Raw genomic sequence first — 19395 nt, 5'->3', positions numbered from 1 at the left:
TGATGGATTAATAATATTGAAGCAACTTATTACTAAAACAAATTAAAAAATAATGGATTTAACAACTTATTATGACGTATAATCAACTTGTAGAATATAAGCTAATCCAGACACTTAGAAAGAGCTTATCAAATAATAGAAAATAAGCTATAAGCTAGTTTAAAATATAAGCATAAGCTAAAAGATAAAAGCTAGGCCAAACACCCCCTAAATAAAATGATGGGTTTTTAATTGGATATAATAGACAATGATGATGTCCATGTGATGTGTCATGATTTTACGAATGAGATTTTATCCTTTTTTATGATTGCCGGTACTTTAGTTTTTATTTATATTTTTGGATACATTATGCACAAATATTATATATACTACAATTGCAAACTTTGTTTGCATTAAGAGTTGCATCTTCTGCTGGTTTTGTTGTACCACTATTCCACATATCTCTTGTCTGGTAGACTGATAATGTCGTTGATCGCTCCTTCCATCTGAACCCTAAACCACACAAGAATCGTCCCTGTTTCTTCAAACCTATATCGAAATTATTGTCTCTGCTTCGGTTTAACTCGGATTGCAGCAGCCACCAAGACCATATTTCAACCCTGTTTGCTTCTCCTTCTTGGCCCAACACAAACCATCCTAATGTAAGCTTTCAGGAAAACCACTAATCTATGATAAGTATATGTTTTATTAAAAGGTTTAATCTCTTTTTATATTGGAATAATTTTCATTGTGTGTTGGTCAGATTTTATAGTCAACAACACCTACACTATATCAAGTACTTACTTTTCTCCCTTTGTTTATTTACCAGCTAATAAGTGTTATCATTTTTTTTTAATTTTTTACCAGATAGATATAAGTATTTGTTACATATGTAAGGTAATATAAACCAAAGTTTTCTTTAAATGTTTATGAAACAAACTTTGTACTTATACTAATCTAGAAAGTAGAAAAGAACAAGAATAGTTTTCTATGGTACTCTATTACTAATGTGTTGGAAGCTACAAAAGTGTGTTATGAATGTTTGTTATAGCAGATAATTTGGACACAAAACTGTTGCAGCCAAACCCAGTTGACACGGCCGATTGTTTATGATGAATTTGGCCTGCTGATGCTTAGAACCTGCATTAGTTAACAAAGATTTTAATTAGATAGCAAAACATGTTTCATTTTTTACTTAATGGCACCTTTTGATACGGGTCATAGTTGGGTTGACCAGGAACAACTTTTTATTCTAAATTTCTAATTCAAGCAAAAAGCTTATGTACATACCTTTATGTGTTTAGCAGTTTAAAGCGCTGCAACGCGCGCAGGTCAAATGACTAGTTATGAATAATTGTGAGGGTGTATTTATGTACATGGTTACATTATGTAGTACTTTTCTGTTTGGTGTTTTTTCAAAAATCATATCATCCGTTAGAGACGTATTGGGACACGGTGCATTCGTATGATGTTATAACCAGGAAGTGGACTAGGTGAATTTGAGTTATGATTTTTTGTTTATTAATGTTTGTTGATTTGAGGATGAAGATAAGGAGATGATGATGATGATGATGATGATGATGATGAGGAAGTCCTTAACCAAGTGAGAATATATATTTCATGTTGTATAGATATAACAAACATTAGTTTAGTTCAAATGGTTTGTTTTGTGTGTTGTTAACCGAGACGTCGCCGGTTCGAACCCCACACTCTACACGATTTGGATTATTAGTTTTAGAATTAATTAAAGGCTCAGGGGTAAAATAGTCATTTCAACCTTTTTTGGTCAGTCAACGACGGGTCAACTGACGGCAGGAGTCAGAAGAACCCGTCGGAGTAACACAAGGAGTCAAAGTTCGCAAAATCTTTTTAAGTGGTTAGCCCATCTCGCGACGTTATTTTCCAGGGAGTCAAATAGCAGATTTCTCTAAATGAAATAAGAAGTTATAAATTTATATATTAAACATATTATAGTCAATAGTTTGGAACTTGATTGTTTTTATTAACTTTAAATCCCGGAGTTTCGATATTTGAACCTAACAAATAGAAACGCACGAATAATAACTATAAATCGTCGTAATAAATATTAAATGATAAACGACAAATAACAATGCATTGAAACGACACAACGGGTCGGGTTAACGAATACAAATACAAATACGAATACGAATAAAAATTGACAATGTCACAAAATTAAGCACAACGAAAATAATATAAGAATTCGTTTTGTTAATAATAAGTGTAGATCCAGAAACATAAGCTTTTTTTTAATGAACCGGGTTTCGGGTTTTTAAATTAGCGAATGTTACAGTATTTTCATAACTTTTTTAAAGTTTCGTCCCGAAATTATAGAAAAATCATAACATAAAGAAAAGAAAGTAAGTGTCAAGAGATTTTATTTTTTTTTAAATAATAACACAAACTTTCGAGTGACCCGAGTAATGGTACAAACGGAAAACATGATAAGAACACTTATATATAGGATGTACCAGCGGCGTATCCACCATGCTCTTATCATATCGATATTTGTACCGTTACCCAAAATCACCCTAGGTTCCGAGTTATGACACACAACCGTAATTACCATGAGTTCCATGCGAGGATTTCGATAATTATGCGTGCACTCATAGTTATTTAGATCGTCGCATGATGCATATGGTTCGTCCCGTTGTGTGTGTTCGAAAACAATGTAAAAGAAAACTTTTTAAATCAATAATTAAATGGAAATTGTTTGATCAAAAGTAATGAAACTAAGTAAATGCGTGAAAGTTGATGTTCATAAATAACTAATAAATGAACTTGGATATATATATATATATATAGTGTTGTAAAAGTCGGATTCTAAGGCCTTGGAATCGGCGATTCCAAGGTTCTCGAACATCAACCTTGCCGCCTTTTTCCAACTCGGCCACAATTACTCGCCAATGTCCAACTCGGTCAAAAGTCGGAATACTCGGGATTACTCGGCCTCCAAGGTCAACTCGGTCAAAAAATTCTTATGAAACACTTAAAACAAAAAATAAAAGAATAAAAATGTTATCGGTTCGGTATGGTTTTTATTACATGCAACCCAAAACCAAACCATTAGTTCACTTTTATAAAAACATAAAACTAAACTGTCGGTTTTTGTTTCGGTTTGAATTTATGGGTTTTGGATTGGTTTTGGTTGTGTTGGATGGAAGATGTCATGGGCTGGGCCGGATGAGCGACTAAACCTTATATTATATAAAACCTCAAACCTCTCTCATTTACTTCTCACATTCACAACACCACACCACACCACACCACACCACACCTCTCTTACTGCTTCCTTCCTCCCAGTTTCTCCACCCTCCATCATCTTCATCCTTCTCCGGTAATCAATCTTTCTTTCTTTTCTTTATTGTTTTCGAAAATATTTCGATCAATCGATCGTCTTGTTTCACCGTTTCTTGCTATTAATTTCATCTTCACCCAAAAACCTTTTAGGGTTTTCTTCAAATCTTGATCTTAACCCCATTCAAGATTTACTTTTTTGTTAATTAACACCGATCGAATCAAGATTTGGAACTAAATAGTTTCTGGGTTAATTCAAGATTTTCGAACAAAATAATATCAGGGTTTTGTTTTGATTATAGTTCTTGATTTCTTGTTAATTCAAGATTTTGGAAAAAAAAAACAATAATATTTTCTGAGTTTTGTTGAACCCATAAACTTGGTTATGAATCTTTCTTGAGATCAAGAACAGTATTAAGTTTTACATTCATTCAGATTTCATTATTATTATTATTATGTTGTTTGAGATGATTAATCTTTGGGAATCTACAGGGGACACAAATGTCTTTTGACACCTCTTGCACATACGTCTCATTAATATTTCATGCGCGTTTGATGAACCGTGGGAAGTTGGGGAGCTCTGGGTGGATATTCTTTCGCCATTGGACTTGATATTCGTTTGCAAATTCTTATTATTGTTTGTTAGATAGATAGTTACATACACAAGATCATTTGTTATTGGTTATTGGTTAAGAGTAAAATAATAATTGTCCGAGTTTGATTAGTTTATGATGGCGCCATCGTCCCTCATGCCGGGGTTTCGGTTCCATCCTACTGATGTTGAGTTGGTGATGTATTACCTCAAGAGGAAGATATTGGGGAAGAAAATTACTTTCAATGCTGTTTCGGATGTCAATATTTACGAGTTCTGCCCATGGGATCTTCCAGGTAATAATCTTTTCTTAAACGCATAAATTATATAAATATATTTTTATCTAATACATTATAATATGATGAAAGAAGTTTATCAAACACTGTAGATGCTTTCTAGTGTAAATATGTTCATTACTTTAGTCTAAATCAGTATGTATGATAGTTGATCATTATAGTCCATATGATCCTATTTGACACTGTAAATACTTGTTATTATGTAATTTGTTTGGATGATTTGTTTTAACTTTCGATTCTGATAATATGATACATTAGGTTCTTTATTTATATTCCAATAATAACGTTGCGCTTTATGTTGTTGACTACCTAGATCAGGGATCGACTTATTTTCACACGTTTTCTTATTTTTAACCACTAATTAAAGATTTATTATTGTATATTTTAGGCATAGCCTGGCTGTTTTATACATGTGCAGTTAAAATAATAAAAGCTTAAATAAGAATACAGTTAAAATAATGTGTCTTTAAGCTATGTTTGGAAAAGTAAAAAGTAATAGTTAAATGTCATAAAATATCTTTCTAAACATATTTTTATTATGTTTCATTTTCAGACAAATCGACTATGAAAAGCGGAGACCTCGAATGGTACTTTTTCTGCGCTAAATCGAAAAAATATTCAAGTGGTGGCAGATCCAATCGTGCAACCGAATCCGGATTCTGGAAAGCTACTGGGTTAGACAGAAAAGTCAAATATAATGAAAGAATTGTTGCAACAATAAAAACACTCGTTTTTCATTTGGGGCAAGCTGGAAAAGGAAAGGGAGGGCAAAGAACAAATTGGGTAATGTATGAATACCGAATGTGCGATGAGCAGCTGGCTGCTGCAGGAATAGTTCAGGTACTATATTATATTTCTCGGTTTTTAATATGTAACGTAGCCACAATAATAATATTACTGTAGCACTAATACTTGGATCCCTTGGTTTCAGGATGCATATGTGCTTTGTAAGATATTTGAGAAAAGAGGTACAGGCCCACAAAACGGCGCACAATATGGAGCACCGTTTAATGAAGACGAATGGAATGATGATTTGGTCAGCAGCCTTGATTCTCAAGCAGTTTTTGGTTCACTCGGTGCTTCTAGCTCAATAGATCACAAACAAAAGGGTCCAGCTACAACAAAGCTGACTGAACCAGCTCCGTCTGTTATCACAAACGGGCCTATAAGTTACAAAGAAAAAGGTCCAGCTACGATGAATGTGTCCGTGGCTCAAGTTCCATGTGGATTATCTGTTAATGAACCAGGTTCTTCTAGTTGCGTGTTGCCTACCAGTGAGATGCTTGCTAGTGATGACTTGCTGTTTTTAGATGACTTTGATTTGTTTATGGAGGTGCCTGAGGTAAGTGCTTTTGTTTATTTCGTTTAAATAGACGAGTTATTTGTGCGTATTTGATGTTCATGATATAAATCTACTGTTTTTATACAGGAGGCTGTTAATGAAGACGCTGGTATTTTTGATGAATTGGCGACTATATACGATCTGAAGGATTTGGATGGAAATGATTTCAAGACTGATGATGCCGAGTACATGCTTAAGGATCTCGGGAGACCTGATGATGATCTCGGTTTAGGAGGGTTTTTTGTTGATTGATCAATCCTTCAAGTTATGAAAGTTATTGCTTTTAAGTTTAACTTTGTTATCATTGTTATAAATCTGTTGGTCAATGTTTTGTCTTAGTGTAAGGTTAACTTTACTTGGTGTGTTTTTTGTATTTTTTAAACCTGAAAAGACCAAAAGATTTTAGCTCTATTGCATTTGTCTTTGTAGTAATGGTGGCTGCATTACACTTTGGTTTTGGTAATTGCGTGTTTGTTTTTGTAACATTTTGATTTTATTAGCGTACCAATTCTTAGAATGAACTAAATCAATAATCAAATTTTGTGCTTTTTTATCCTTTTAATTAAACGAGTCAGTTTGTCCAATCAACTAGAGATACATACAGTGTTCAAAACCATATATCCAAAGTTTCGGATAATCGAACTATGGATCTCCGTTCATTTCGAACTTTGGACACCGGTTTAGTACATTTACCTATAAAATTCGATAAATACACCAACCTCGATTTTCTTAAAATTTTGTACCGACACCGAAATGCTCGTTTCGATACGTCATCTCTATTATCAACCATTTGAAATAAGAACAACAATTAACAAGGCTAAAAAGACTTAAGCAGTAAAACAACTATGTTTAAAGATAACAAAAAACTAATCTGCATTATCATTGGCTGTTATACTTTGAAAATTTCAAGGTTTTACTGCAACTTCATTTGGTGTATTCAAAACAAAAGGGTCCTAGATACAAACAAAGTCTACAATTGTATATTGTTGACTTCATTATGATCAATCCAATGTTGACTTTGGTCAACACCCGAAACCGACAAAGATGATAATGACATCGTCTTCCCTTTGCTATTCACTGAATTGCTATGTTCACCATTGTTAATGTCGGATCCATGTGTAGATTTGTTGGGATGAAAAGCATATCCAGATGACCTACACATAACACACGTCACGTAAATATTAATTATAATTATAATAACACGGGTACCAAACTGAGTTCAAACATGAACTACATACTACATGGTACATACCATGTTAAAGAACTTGGAGAAGGATAAACAAAAGATTTCTGATAAACAGAAGCGGCTGCAGCAGCAGCTTGGACTCTCTTTTGATGTGGGCTAATATTCTCATTTCCTGCACCATCACTGGTTCGATCTTTACCCGATGTATTTGCAGAGTTTGTTCCTGAAACAAACCAAACCTGTCAAACTTTGTCATATGTCTCAGAAGGATAAAAAACGGGCATGATTTGAAAATGTAAAAGTTTTGTTACCTTGTCGCTGAGCCCCTGATCGTGACCGTGATGAACTGGTCCCACCCTCGTTTGGTATAACAAGTGCTCTGCAAGTGGGGCACGTATGCTGTCTCTCTAACCATGACCGAAGGCAGTGCACATGAAACAGATGACCGCAGACTAATTTTTTTGCTGCTGTCATTTCTTCTCTACAGATAATGCAGGTTGCATCGCTTCTGCATATTTTGATAATAATAATAATAATAATAATAATAATAATGCATCACTAAAAGTTAATAATAGTAATAACTGCTATAAAATACTAACTCGTTCAACTCTTCTGGTGTGGCATCTGGAAACCGATCATTCATATTTGATGTGATCTTTCTATAACGGATGTAATCAGCGATTCGCAGCTTGAAGTTTCTGAATGTCTCGTACAGCTCCCGGATCAAGTGAAGAGGTACACCATAGTTACTGGATAAACCAAAGTGTAAATAAATGCTATAATACTATGTAATAGAAAGAAAGCATGCAGAAATATATAACTACTAGGTGTACTTACACAAATATTACTAGGAAAAAGCAGAGATACAAAGATAAGTGTAGCAAGTCGCGTATAAGCTCCAAATAGAATGTGTAGACAGCTTTTTTTTCCCATTGTCCTTCCATAAGCATGTCACTTACATAGAAAATGTATTTGACAAAAGTTGAGATTGTAGTTGTAGCTAATATCATGTACCTGAAAATCATAAATGTTTATGAATATTCAAAATCAGTGAGTGTATGAACTGGATTTTAATGAAATCATGGTAAAATGTTAAAAACCACTTTGTTTGCAGAGAAGATAATGTGTTATGTTTGATATTCTACAAAATAACAAAAAATAAAGAGCATTGACAATTTCAAATATGAAACGCAAAATTCATCCAAAATACATTATTAGCAACAGTTTAACAAATGCAACAACAAAGCATCACCAAAAAAAAATATATAGTTGGCCATTTCTGAAAGATGTGATAACATCTCATGATATAAAATCTAATTATTAAGATCTCTTCAAACAAGCTAAACTGATTAGATATGTTGGGTGTGCATGAAATCAAAAATACCAATTCATAACAGAAAAACCGAACCCAAACATAAACTGACTGGTTTGCACTTTTGTTTTCGTAAAGCACGATTTTTCAGTTAGGTTTCACGTGTAATTAAAACAGAAAAGACCGAACTGAACCGAATTCACGGATTTCCATTTTTATTGTGAATGTTATGGAATTATATAACTTAATAGTAAGAGATTAACCCAAATATTTTAGCTGAAATGTATAACAATTAACTAATCATTAATTAACAAAAAGATTTAGGCCCAAATTCATTACTTTGTGCCAATTTTATTTTCAGCCATAAAACTTCAGGCCCAAATGGCAAAACCAAGAGAACTGAATTTCCCGTTCTTGTTTCGGTTTAAACCCAAAACCGACCCCCCCCCCCCCCCTAGTTAGCAGTTCGCTTTTCATGAAAGATGTCATAGCATCCTTTCTTGACCAAAAACTAATTATCAAGATCCCTTCAAAACAAGCTAAATTAAGTTAAAAAAAAAACAAGCTAAAGAAAAGTACACAAAAAGGCGTAAGAATTAATAACTTACTCAAACGAAAAGAAAAGAGAAACCGAAGCTTGGCGCGTTTGTATCAAGTACTTCACCGAGTTATACAAAAAAAGGCAGTCCACAACAAGAAGGAATCCCATGAAAGAAACAATCCGAATATGAGACAACAGCGTTACCGTTGGAGTTGTTTCAATGTATTCAACTCTCTTTTGAGCCAACCAGTGCAAAGACTTGATGAACAAAAGAGCAGTAACCATTGCAAGAAACATAACCGAAAAGTCTTGACGAAATATAGTTATTGCGAAAAGAATTTCCATCACTTCTCGCCATGATTGCTCATTCAATCTCTCAACCTCGGCTTCTCTAAGAGAACCAAGGAATATCTTTTTAGTTAGTTGCCACATGATGCACATGATCACCAAACACATGTTTAATAGGATAACTAAACAGACTTTTGAAGTGGATAAATAAACTGTTGCCGGGAAAAACTGTCCTCTGCTACTAAAGGCGTGATAGATAACTGCCATGGTGGCAAACACGCTCAGTCCCGCGTATGTCTGAAGCCTCATCATTTTGTGGTATGCACTGTTACAATAAAACATGGTGAATAAAATAAATTTCTCTTTCAAGATTTGTAGTTTTTAAATGATACTCAATAAATTAAGTTCTTGAAGACTAAAGAAACCACACCAGATAGAAAAGAATTTTACATATTACAAATTGACTCACCAAACAGTAACAAAGTGTTTTGATCCAGTAGAACAAACAATCATCATCTCATTTAAAAAAAAATTATGAACATTTGAGTAACAGCATAACATCTGTTACAGATTCTTTAAAAAACGTATCTACATCATTAAAAAAGAATCTTTTGTAATTAATTGCTAGTCGGTAGGTTACTGATTAATTTTTCAGCCAATCGGTGCAACTAGTCAGCCCAAATCAACCCATATCACAATATCACATTGATGGATGCTTATAACTCACCAGGCAGTAACAAAGTGTTTGGATCCAGTTTTAGAAATTGAGTAGCAGCATAAGATCCATTACAGATTCTTCAGAAAGTGTGTCTATCTTTTGTAATTAACCGCAGTTATAGGTCTTGTAATTATTTATTTATGTCTATACTATGTAAACTTTGAAGTACTTATGTAAACCTTTAAATGTAGTTTTTCAAATATATATATATAAATTCCAATCCAATTCATTGCTAGTCGGTACCCCACCGCACGACTAGCACAAGAAACAATGAAAATGAAGAACAAAAGTATACTTGTAAGAACCATGAAACCAAGTCGGAGCCAAATCTAAATTATCAATGGTTCGGTTTCAATTAACGCTGATCAAAAACCCTAAATAAACTAGCATGCAATCACAAGATTTGATTTCCAGATATCACAATTAGCATGACAGGCTAGAAACGAAAAAACACAATGCAATTCAAAACCCTAAAAATGGCAATCAATAGACAGGTATTAATCTTCGTTGGTATTTACAATAACCATCATACATGAGTTAGTTGTTTTCAATTATCAAGTGTTGAGTTTCGGTATAGTTTGACTCCTAATATATATATATACATACTAGGACTAGGATGCAATCACAAGTATTCATTTCACAGTTAATAATAAAAATGAGAATCAATAGATTAACAAGAGAAATCGGAAACATAGAAAAGCATTAATTAATAAAAAAAGTTGAAGAGGATCTGGATGGTACCTGATAAATTAATCAGAAGCTGGAAATGATTTGATTCAAGGGTTTCAGAATCTATCAACACACAAGAATCATCGATATGTATTTTTTATTTTTATTTTTATTTTTATTTTTATTTTTTTCGTCCACGTGGAATATCCCACTTGGCAGCTCTTGCTGTCGTGTCAGACCAAACCATGTTTATCTTTAAACTCAATTTTTTCTTTTATAAAAAGAAATCTACCACATATCATTTTTGTCAAACGTGTTGTTTGGATCACTAATATGTCATTGACTCCCATCAACTTTATTACACCCACTATTTTTATTAGCAAACAAACTCAATTCAATCTATCTTTGTCACTTGTCAATCTCATACACCTTTTCTTCAAACAATTTCAATATATACTCATTTATCTTTTAACTTACTTCTATATATGAATTCAATATTATAATTAAATATAAAGCATAACCGATTCATTAATTAATATTGATGGCGAAATAGGAAAATATCAAAATTGAAGTTGCAAGTGTGTTAAAATAAAACTTTAAAGTCACGGGTAATTGCAAGTTAAAGAAAATAAATGTGCATCATTATTGAAAAATTGAGATCTGTATGGTAAAGTATAAATTGTTTTTAAACTGGGATTCGACAATAGTGCATAACTTTTTACTAGCAAAAGTGCCCGCGCGTTGCTGCAGGTACGCACAAGTTATCTCCTCGTATTGTTTTGTAGTGTTTGGTTTGGCGCACAAGTTTGGTTTGACGCATGTTCATATGGTTTGTTGGATGCTTTATCTTGCTGGTAATTTAAATACAGTATATGTATTTATCAATAATAACTATGTTAAAAAGTTGCCCAAGGTAAACTTTGTGTTTGACCTTTAAATTAATGTCCACAAACATGTAACATATGTCTCGAGTCTCGACCATGGTCAAAATGTTTCCGTACTCCTAAGTGCTTTTATGTTAGACATGCGTTTTGTTGCCATTCGATGCTTGCTGCAGTAAACAAAATACAAAATTGTAAGTATTTCAATTTTGACAATGAAAGATGATTATATGATAATCCATTGTCATGCCACCTGATGATTTTGTAATTTGACTTGATATATAGGAATCAACTGAAGCAAGAGAAAGTTCAATGTTGGTTGTCAAGCTAAGGTAAAAATAATCTGTTGGTCCAAAATACCAGCACAACAACAAGAAGCCTACATAATTACAAAATCATATAAAATCAACAAGTTGGGTCAGATTTGTTTGTTACCGGGTCAAAGTCAAACTGGTCATTATGATGCATACATATCATAATTATATCAAGGGGCAATCTGGGAATACATAAACTTTGATACTAACCAGTACGCAACCTGAACCTGAACGTTGTGTTAGACACGTGAACCCGAAGACGGCACGTGTACTCACAAGTTGACATGAAAGTTCTTTTATTTTTATTGTTTTTTACTTATTAATACTATAGATTTTTACAACAAAAATGATAATTTTATATAGAGCAGCTACATTTTTAATTATAAAATCTTTTGTTGATTTCCTTTTAAGCTTTAAATTTTGTTGATTGCAAGCATCTTTCTATGCTCTGCTCCATTGAAAGCATTGCGAAGTAGCCACCCGCTACAACTCATTTCATAAAATACATAAAATAAGCAAATGTCTAAATTAGTTTTAGAGTTGTATCAAATCACCTTAGTAGTAACAAAAAGATCAACAGGTTGGTTGCTATCTAGATCTGCTACTTCTGCACACCCTATTTTCTTCATTTGTATCAATCCTGCAAAGTTGAAAGACCATATAGTTAAAAAAATTTATACATACTAACAATATCATGGTAATCACGTTTAAAAGCGATTTACTCAAACATTAATAAGGTTCGTATTAGCTATGTTTTGTAACAACCAAAACTTTGGTTTGTTTTCGGTTTTGCATTAATTAAAACCGAAAGTTCTGAATCAGATGAACCGAACCCAAAGGGACCCACGGTTTGGATTTATGTTATAGTAAAAAACAGAATTTTGGTTCGATTATCTAATTAAAACCAAAACAAAATAACCAACACCAAACAAAAACCGAAATTTTTGTTTTATGCTTATGTAAAAACCAAAATTTCGGTTCGGTTTCAGTTTTGCGTCTGATAAAAATCGAAAAAACCCGAACCGAATTTCTAGATTTTCATTTATATTTTTTTATTTTGAATGTTAAGTAATAAGAATTAAGTAACCCTAGTTACCTAGCCTAAATGTATAATAATCAATTAATCATTAATTGACAAAAAGATTTAGGCCCAGAGTTGTAAGATTCGATCTTGCCCAAGACCAGCGTACGTGTGACTTTGTAATGGTCAGAATCAAAAGTTATTATATTTTGGATTCAACATATGTGTTGAACTAATCCATCTTCGCCACAACAGTAGAAAATGCAGCGACTTCCGGCCTCAACCGCAACCTTGTGAACCCAACTATGGCTGTTCCCTAACCTATTTGTGTGAACTTGAATGTTCTGGAAAAAAAATCAATCAAAATAAACTATCTACACGTATTTACTAAGACTCAACAAAATAAAGTGTGTAATATATTGATACATAAAAATGCATCAAAATGAGCTAATGATATATATATATATCTTTTTAGAAAGAAGGCACTGAAAGTAATATATGAACCATAGTCACATAAATCACGGTACACTCCGGTACGGGTACGCGGTTTGCTAGGCTAGACGAATTCGGTATGGAGGGGGTAGGTTCATTTCGGTACGAACCGGTACAGTGTAGCATGTAGTTTGGTTCGCAGCACCAAATAAAAAACTAGCTATTTATAATTATATAAATTATAAATTTAATTTAATATTTTTTATGTATAAATATATAGGTTTAATGCTCAAATGTAAACTAGTGGTAATAGAGGGGGTTAATTATTAGAATACACAAGCTAATTTTACATTTTTAATAGCTATGTATAAAATTATAAACTCTAGGGACTAAATATAAAGGATACATTATTGGGTTAAATATTAAACTTCTTAAACCCTAAAATATTCAGCCGCTTTCTTCTTCTCGATCACTTCTATCTTCATCTTTCCAGCAAAATCGCGAATTCACAATCAAAAAGAACGATGTACCAGGGTCAATAGAATCGCGAATTAGGTTTTTATGGACAATGATATAAAAAAAATAATAAAGGCCCAGTTAGTACATGAAGTTAGTTATAACTTTTAAATATTAAAATAACCATAACCAGTTCAAAATGAAATGCGAAACACAAATTTTAACTATTTCTTGTACATAAGATCAACTACAATCAGAACTCACACCTATATAATTTTGGAAGTTTATGGGTATGAAAATGATTAAACTCCAGAGATTTCAATTATATGTTAAAAGTTGTAACTTTATAATTTTGTATAGCATTTAAAATCAAGACTTCCTAGTTCCTACAATGCTTCATATACAATTGGTAAATATATCTATACTTTGAAGGCACGCTATTGGTAAATATGTGTATACCACCATCAAGATTGACTTTTTCCCGACTTCTGTTGACGTTGTTGTTCAACCCATTGTATTGAACTATGTGTGTAGCGACAACTTACGTAAAAACCATTTTCCCAGAATCTTGAACATGTTAATAGTCATTTATAGATGACTGCCCACAATATTGATCGTTATTTGCCATCTCGTTGAACCGTTGGATGATGGATCACAATATTCTTATCTTGGCTGATGTCATCAGCTAATGTCTGCATAAATATATGAAATTTCATTTCTGTAATAGGATATAAATTTAAGAGGTTAGTTAAAAGCAACACTAAACCAACAATCACAACCTTCACTGAAATTACCCATAAAACCATGTGAATCGGTCTTGATTTAAGCATTCCCTAAAAATGGAAACAGAAATAAACGTTGGATGACTAAAAACAGCACAGGCTGAGATCGGCAATTTAATACTTGAGGGGTTTGAATGTCATAATTGAAATTTATATGAATATATTAACCTATAAAAACCTTTTGAGCAAAAATGGTTGGTGGTTTAGGACTGCGCTCCGGTACCCATACTAAAAACCACAGGTATGCTTGATACCCATGAGTAATTACAATGACCATTAACACCACAGCCTTGAACCTTGATAGGTGCAACAAACACAATTAATAAAACTAATAATAATGCAATAGTTCTCAAGAACTCCATCTGTGAATTGAAAATAGAGGTTATATGTTAAATAACTTGAGCACTAAAGTATGAAACAACAGCAATAACAATAACTTGTAAATTAACAACACTGACCCACACAACATCAATTACTAAAATCAAAAGAGAAAAGAAACGTTGAATTCATGTATTGAGCAATGAAAGCAAATTAAAATGCGTTATCTGCAATGAATGAAATATAGCAGCATATAGTAAGAAAAGTAGATGAGCAGAGATATCAAAATCAAAAACCACCCTTATAAACAAAAGGGAAGGAGAATACAGGTGATTGAATTGCACGAATCAACAATTCAACGAATTTGATTGGAGGATTAATCACATGTAGTAGATGGAAGGGTAAACCATTCAATCTGTTACGATCAACAATTAACGTCGCCCCCAATTGAAACTGATCAATTGATTGCGCAGAGGAAGGCTCACTTGAGTATGAGTGTATAATATTGCAAACATGAAGAATACTTATTATATATATATATCTTGGTGCTTAGCATTAAATCATTGAAATTAAATATTATAATTATAATTCATATGTATAATGATTTACTATATGAACTATCTGTCATTTATTTATATAACTTTTTTTGTGTAGTATAAAGGGTTTTGGCCATAGTTACCGCTCCAGTACGGTTACGCGGTTCGGTACGCAATTCGCTAAAGGTATCGTATTCGGTTCGGAAGGGGTAGGTTCATTTTGGTACGAACCGGTACGGTTCTAAATTATATATAATTATATATATATATATCATGTTAATTTTATACTTTTTATGTATAAAATTATAAGTTTAAGGATCAAATCTAAACCAGTAAAAAAAGAGGGGGTTAATTGTTAAAATACGCAACTAATTTTTACCTTTTTAATTATTTTTATGTTAAAATTTATAAACTTTAAGGACTAAATGTAAACTAGTATGAAGGGCTTAAAAGTCAAAACAAGTAAAGTTATAAAACCTAAAATAATAAACGAACGCCACTTTTCCAACTCCTCCATTTCCGGCAGACATTCCTCCCTTTTCAGCCAAAAAGGCATCAACAGCATCAAAAATTGACATAGCGCATCGGAGCGAATTGGAACAACGTATTCATTCGTTTGTTACGCCGAATCGTAGCAAATTTCGTTTCGGTTCATTGCGAACCAATTCGCAATTCGCGGGTCTTCCGGCGAATTCGGTAACTATAGGTTTAGCAATAAGAAGATCAATATTTAGTTTTCAGTATTTTCATCCATAACTCATACCAAGACGCTTCAGAAACATATATATTTATGACTTGATTTACACATTCAAATATATTTGTCTAATTTTAATGTAAAGTGTAATTGTATTAACAAAATATGATCATTTTTCTTAACAATATTTCACTTAATGGTTAAAGTTTAAAATTTTAATTAATTACTCGTGTAATACATGTCACACCCCAACCTACGGCGGAAATGCCGAGACGTGAGCTGATTGCCCACAGTTCTGAAAGTACTATTATACAATATTGGAAATATCAATATCTATTTTATAAAATTTATATGAAAATGTTCATAAAATTAAACTAAACAAGATTGTGTTTTCAGATATTTAAAATAAGTTAAATAATATAAATTATTAAATAAAAATCAAATTATATAAATAATAAATGGTTTGAAAGAAAAGAAAAAAATATTCAATTTAAAAGTGAGTTCTGACCTAGGTTGTGGGGTAAATTGGATTTAATCTTTTTGTTTATTCCTTAAATAGTGTCATGACCTCCTATAAGGTCATTATTAAATCTAGTATTAGAGGAAACTCACCTATAATGTTAATGGGTATGGCTCATTTAAATCGTTCATTTTCATTCGTCAGATCATCTTTTCGTCTATCATTTAATCTCACCATTCATCTTGGGATATAGATCATTTTCTTCATTTACCATCATTCTTCATTTCCTATTTTTCTTTTACATTTAATACAATTTATATATAAAATATTTAGACATTAATAATTAAACATTAATACAAATTATTTTATTATAAAACATACAAATAACTTAAAAATATTTCGTAATATTAATAAATATAATTAAATACTTAAGTTTTACAACCAAAAAGTTAACAATAAAGCTTTTAAACAAAAGTTCGGTTTACGGTCTAGAGCTATTTACGGTTAAACCGAGGGATAGACTCTTAGAACCCTTAACCATGGAACTTGTAAATATGACAAACAACTAAAATGAGAAGAAGTTAATAAGCAGTAATAAAGTTAGATGGTTAGATGCGTAAAATATATAACAAGAACCACGAAAGTCCTCCATGTAGCCTTGCCTTACGAGGCCTGAAACTTAACCGACCGAGGCCGGAAAAGTAACTACCAAGGGTAACAAGGGGTGTATATTATATATATGTTGTGTCATATGCTTCAAGTATTATTTTAGACTAAGATATACTAATAAAAATGAAGAACTAACTTAGTTTGACTTTGGAAGTCAAACTTGACATAAACATGAAACACAACCTTGAATGATTCTTGAATTTGAGTGAAGAAAGATTTTATGAGCAAGGATTTATGTGGAAAATGGTTGGGTATTTATCGGAAGGGCTTAATTTGGTTAAACAAGTGATTTGGTGGTTAAAACTTGGATTTAATGGATGATATACCAAACAAGGAGACAAAGGAGATAAGTTAGTCTAGAATTATTTTTATAACTTTCAAAAATGACCGAATGGCCCCCGAAGTTCGTTTTAAGTGATTTTAACGCGATTTAAGGCCCGAAAAGGATGTTTTCAAGCCCCAACAAGTGTAAAACAATATTGTAATATAAAAACCATCATTTTGATTATATCATAAGTTTCGGTTTACAAAACGGGTCGGTTTACATGATAAACGGATCATAAACGAATACAAACGAGTACAAATGGGACCCAATTTTGACGAATGTCACAGTATCCCCTACTTTAAGAAATTTCGTCCCGAAATTAAGACGAAGATGGTGATGCAAACAAATGTTTGCATGCAAATGGGTGGAGAAAAAGGAGTCAAACAAACACAAAACAACAAAAATCGTTATTGCTGTTGTAGAGCCCCTTAGCGCGGCGCTAAGGGCTCTGCCCTTGCCACATAGTGCGGCGCTAAGGTCGCGGAGGGAAAAATCCGATTTTTCAACTTTGGAAGTTTTAGTCCCCGAAGTTCGTTTTGAGCGTTTTAGGGGCATTTTAAGGGTTGTAAAAGATGTTTTTGAGATCCAACAACCATAAAACAAATATGTAACATAAAATTCATCATTTTTATATTATTGGAAGGTTCGGGATACAAAACGGGTCGGTTTTCATAATAAAAACAAATACAAGGGCGAATACGAATCGAATCGGAAAATGACGAATGTCACATTTAATATGCTGACTTGGTGAAAAATATTTTCTGGCAATGCCATTGTCAGAGTAAAATAATCCATAGTTTCAATCTCATATGCTTTCTTTTCTTCGGTTGTCATGTTTATAAAAGTTTTTCATTGTACCCAGTAGAATCATCACCAGCCAGAAATGGTTTATACACAATATCCAAACTTTGCATACAGTTTGGGATGAATAGATCTTAGATGAGCTCTAAACCTCGGTTCCTATTTAGAAAAATAACATAACTTTATGAGCCTCAAGCAATTAGTGTGAGACCCGATCTCTGAATCCAAATTCAACATTTGTTGCATGAGAGAATTCTGGGACGCAAAGCATAAAATTTTGTCATTATGAAAGTTTAATGATGAAAACTGTCAAGTTTGAAAGTTTAGGGTGTAAAATGAAAAGTTGTGAAAGTTCTTAGTAGCGAATGAAAGATACTTTATAAAGAATGTAGTATTGTTCAACCGTATGAATAGAAGACAAACAATGTAACAAGAGAGTGAACGAATGTGTGTGAGTTTGAGTGACGAATGAGAAAACGAACGTGTGATGAATGAATGAGTAAACGAATAAGGCTGGCACGAATAGTGTAGCGAATGAGTCTACAGTAGCACTAATGGGTTGTTAGACAATTGTCAAAAATGGTTACAACAGTCAAACGAATATGTTTGAAACTAACGAAAGACCTCAGGGTAACAACGAATGGGCATTCATCATTTTCAAACTTTTCCAGATTCAAAACTATTCAAACCAATCCAAACACCTTCAAACCACAACTAAATCACACAATGAACCACTCAATCGACTCGTAATTCGATTCCGAACCTCAACAAATCAATCCTATCACCACAAAGTCATCAACTCCAATTTTGACCAAAATCTAGTCAAACACGTAAAATATTCCCACTTAAATCGATAAAAACAATTCAACATGAACTGATACAATTAAACGATAACAGATACTCAGTTCATCATCTCGAATAATACTAGAGTTAATTCGGATTCAATTAACATCATTATAGTATCTAATTGATTCGTTTTTCAACATGAACAGTCCAAAAACTTAATTAGATTCAATTCAATACAATTACGATCCAAATCAATGATGAATTGACTTGAATTACTAACCTAAACATGTTCAATTAGACATATGGCTTTGATACCACTTGAGAAAACCTAATCTGATTGATCACCAGTTCATACATTACGGATCTAGTCTTGTGATATGAACTACATTTAGGTATCGATGAATTACATTAAATGTGTGTGTTGAGAGGTGAATCGGGCATAGTAACGAGAGGAAACTGGAATAAATGAAAACTGTTATAGATAATGATAATTTATAGGGTATTTATAGACGTAGGGTATGTCACACCCCGACCAAAGGCGGCGGAACATGCCGGGGTGCAACGTGATTGGACAAATACGCAAGACACTATTTAAAGTGACAATATTTATTTAACTCATTTTATTTCAAAAAATCAATAAACAACACATCTCGTCCACACAAACAAGTTAAATACAAGTAGC

At 32.8% G+C, this 19395-nt stretch overlaps 2 protein-coding genes across 3 annotated transcripts; one reads left to right on the top strand and one right to left on the bottom strand.

The window, feature by feature from the left end:
- The first annotated feature begins 3229 nt into the window (after positions 1 to 3229).
- Positions 3230 to 5922, top strand: LOC143529639 (NAC domain-containing protein 78-like). Of its 2 annotated transcripts, none has more exons than XM_077025389.1 (5): positions 3230 to 3334; positions 3787 to 4182; positions 4736 to 5022; positions 5114 to 5524; positions 5615 to 5922. In XM_077025389.1, exons 2-5 carry the CDS (start codon positions 4023 to 4025, stop codon positions 5774 to 5776), a joined length of 1020 nt encoding a protein of 339 aa, XP_076881504.1. In that variant the 5' UTR covers positions 3230 to 3334; positions 3787 to 4022; the 3' UTR covers positions 5777 to 5922. The 2 variants fall into 2 exon arrangements, with proteins under 2 accessions (XP_076881504.1, XP_076881503.1); XM_077025388.1 differs by having other exon boundaries at positions 5612 to 5915.
- A 479-nt stretch (positions 5923 to 6401) lies between these two features.
- On the bottom strand, positions 6402 to 10367 carry LOC143529632 (ERAD-associated E3 ubiquitin-protein ligase HRD1B-like). The gene is made up of 7 exons (XM_077025384.1): positions 10311 to 10367; positions 8631 to 9176; positions 7548 to 7724; positions 7310 to 7459; positions 7022 to 7218; positions 6777 to 6933; positions 6402 to 6678 (listed from the first exon to the last, which is right to left on the bottom strand). Exons 2-7 carry the CDS (start codon positions 9161 to 9163, stop codon positions 6495 to 6497), a joined length of 1398 nt encoding a protein of 465 aa, XP_076881499.1. The 5' UTR covers positions 9164 to 9176; positions 10311 to 10367; the 3' UTR covers positions 6402 to 6494.
- Positions 10368 to 19395: the final 9028 nt, after the last annotated feature.

Source organism: Bidens hawaiensis, unplaced genomic scaffold (assembly GCF_021521415.1).
Source record: "Bidens hawaiensis isolate Kalapana, Puna unplaced genomic scaffold, B.hawaiensis_p1.1 tig00008633_1, whole genome shotgun sequence".
NCBI classification, from domain to species: domain Eukaryota; kingdom Viridiplantae; phylum Streptophyta; class Magnoliopsida; order Asterales; family Asteraceae; genus Bidens; species Bidens hawaiensis.
This window is presented reverse-complemented; position numbering and strand designations above follow the sequence as displayed.

Coding starts and splice junctions, on each gene's coding strand:
- LOC143529639 (XM_077025388.1), top strand. CDS start 4,023: ATGATGGCGCCATCGTCCCTCATGCCGGGGTTTCGGTTCCATCCTACT. Junction 4,183..4,735: donor CTGCCCATGGGATCTTCCAG/GTAATAATCTTT, acceptor TTTCATTTTCAG/ACAAATCGACTATGAAAAGC. Junction 5,023..5,113: donor CTGCTGCAGGAATAGTTCAG/GTACTATATTAT, acceptor CCTTGGTTTCAG/GATGCATATGTGCTTTGTAA.
- LOC143529632 (XM_077025384.1), bottom strand. CDS start 9,163: ATGATGAGGCTTCAGACATACGCGGGACTGAGCGTGTTTGCCACCATG. Junction 7,219..7,309: donor ACACCAGAAGAGTTGAACGA/GTTAGTATTTTA, acceptor CAAAATATGCAG/AAGCGATGCAACCTGCATTA. Junction 6,679..6,776: donor TCTCCAAGTTCTTTAACATG/GTATGTACCATG, acceptor TGTTATGTGTAG/GTCATCTGGATATGCTTTTC.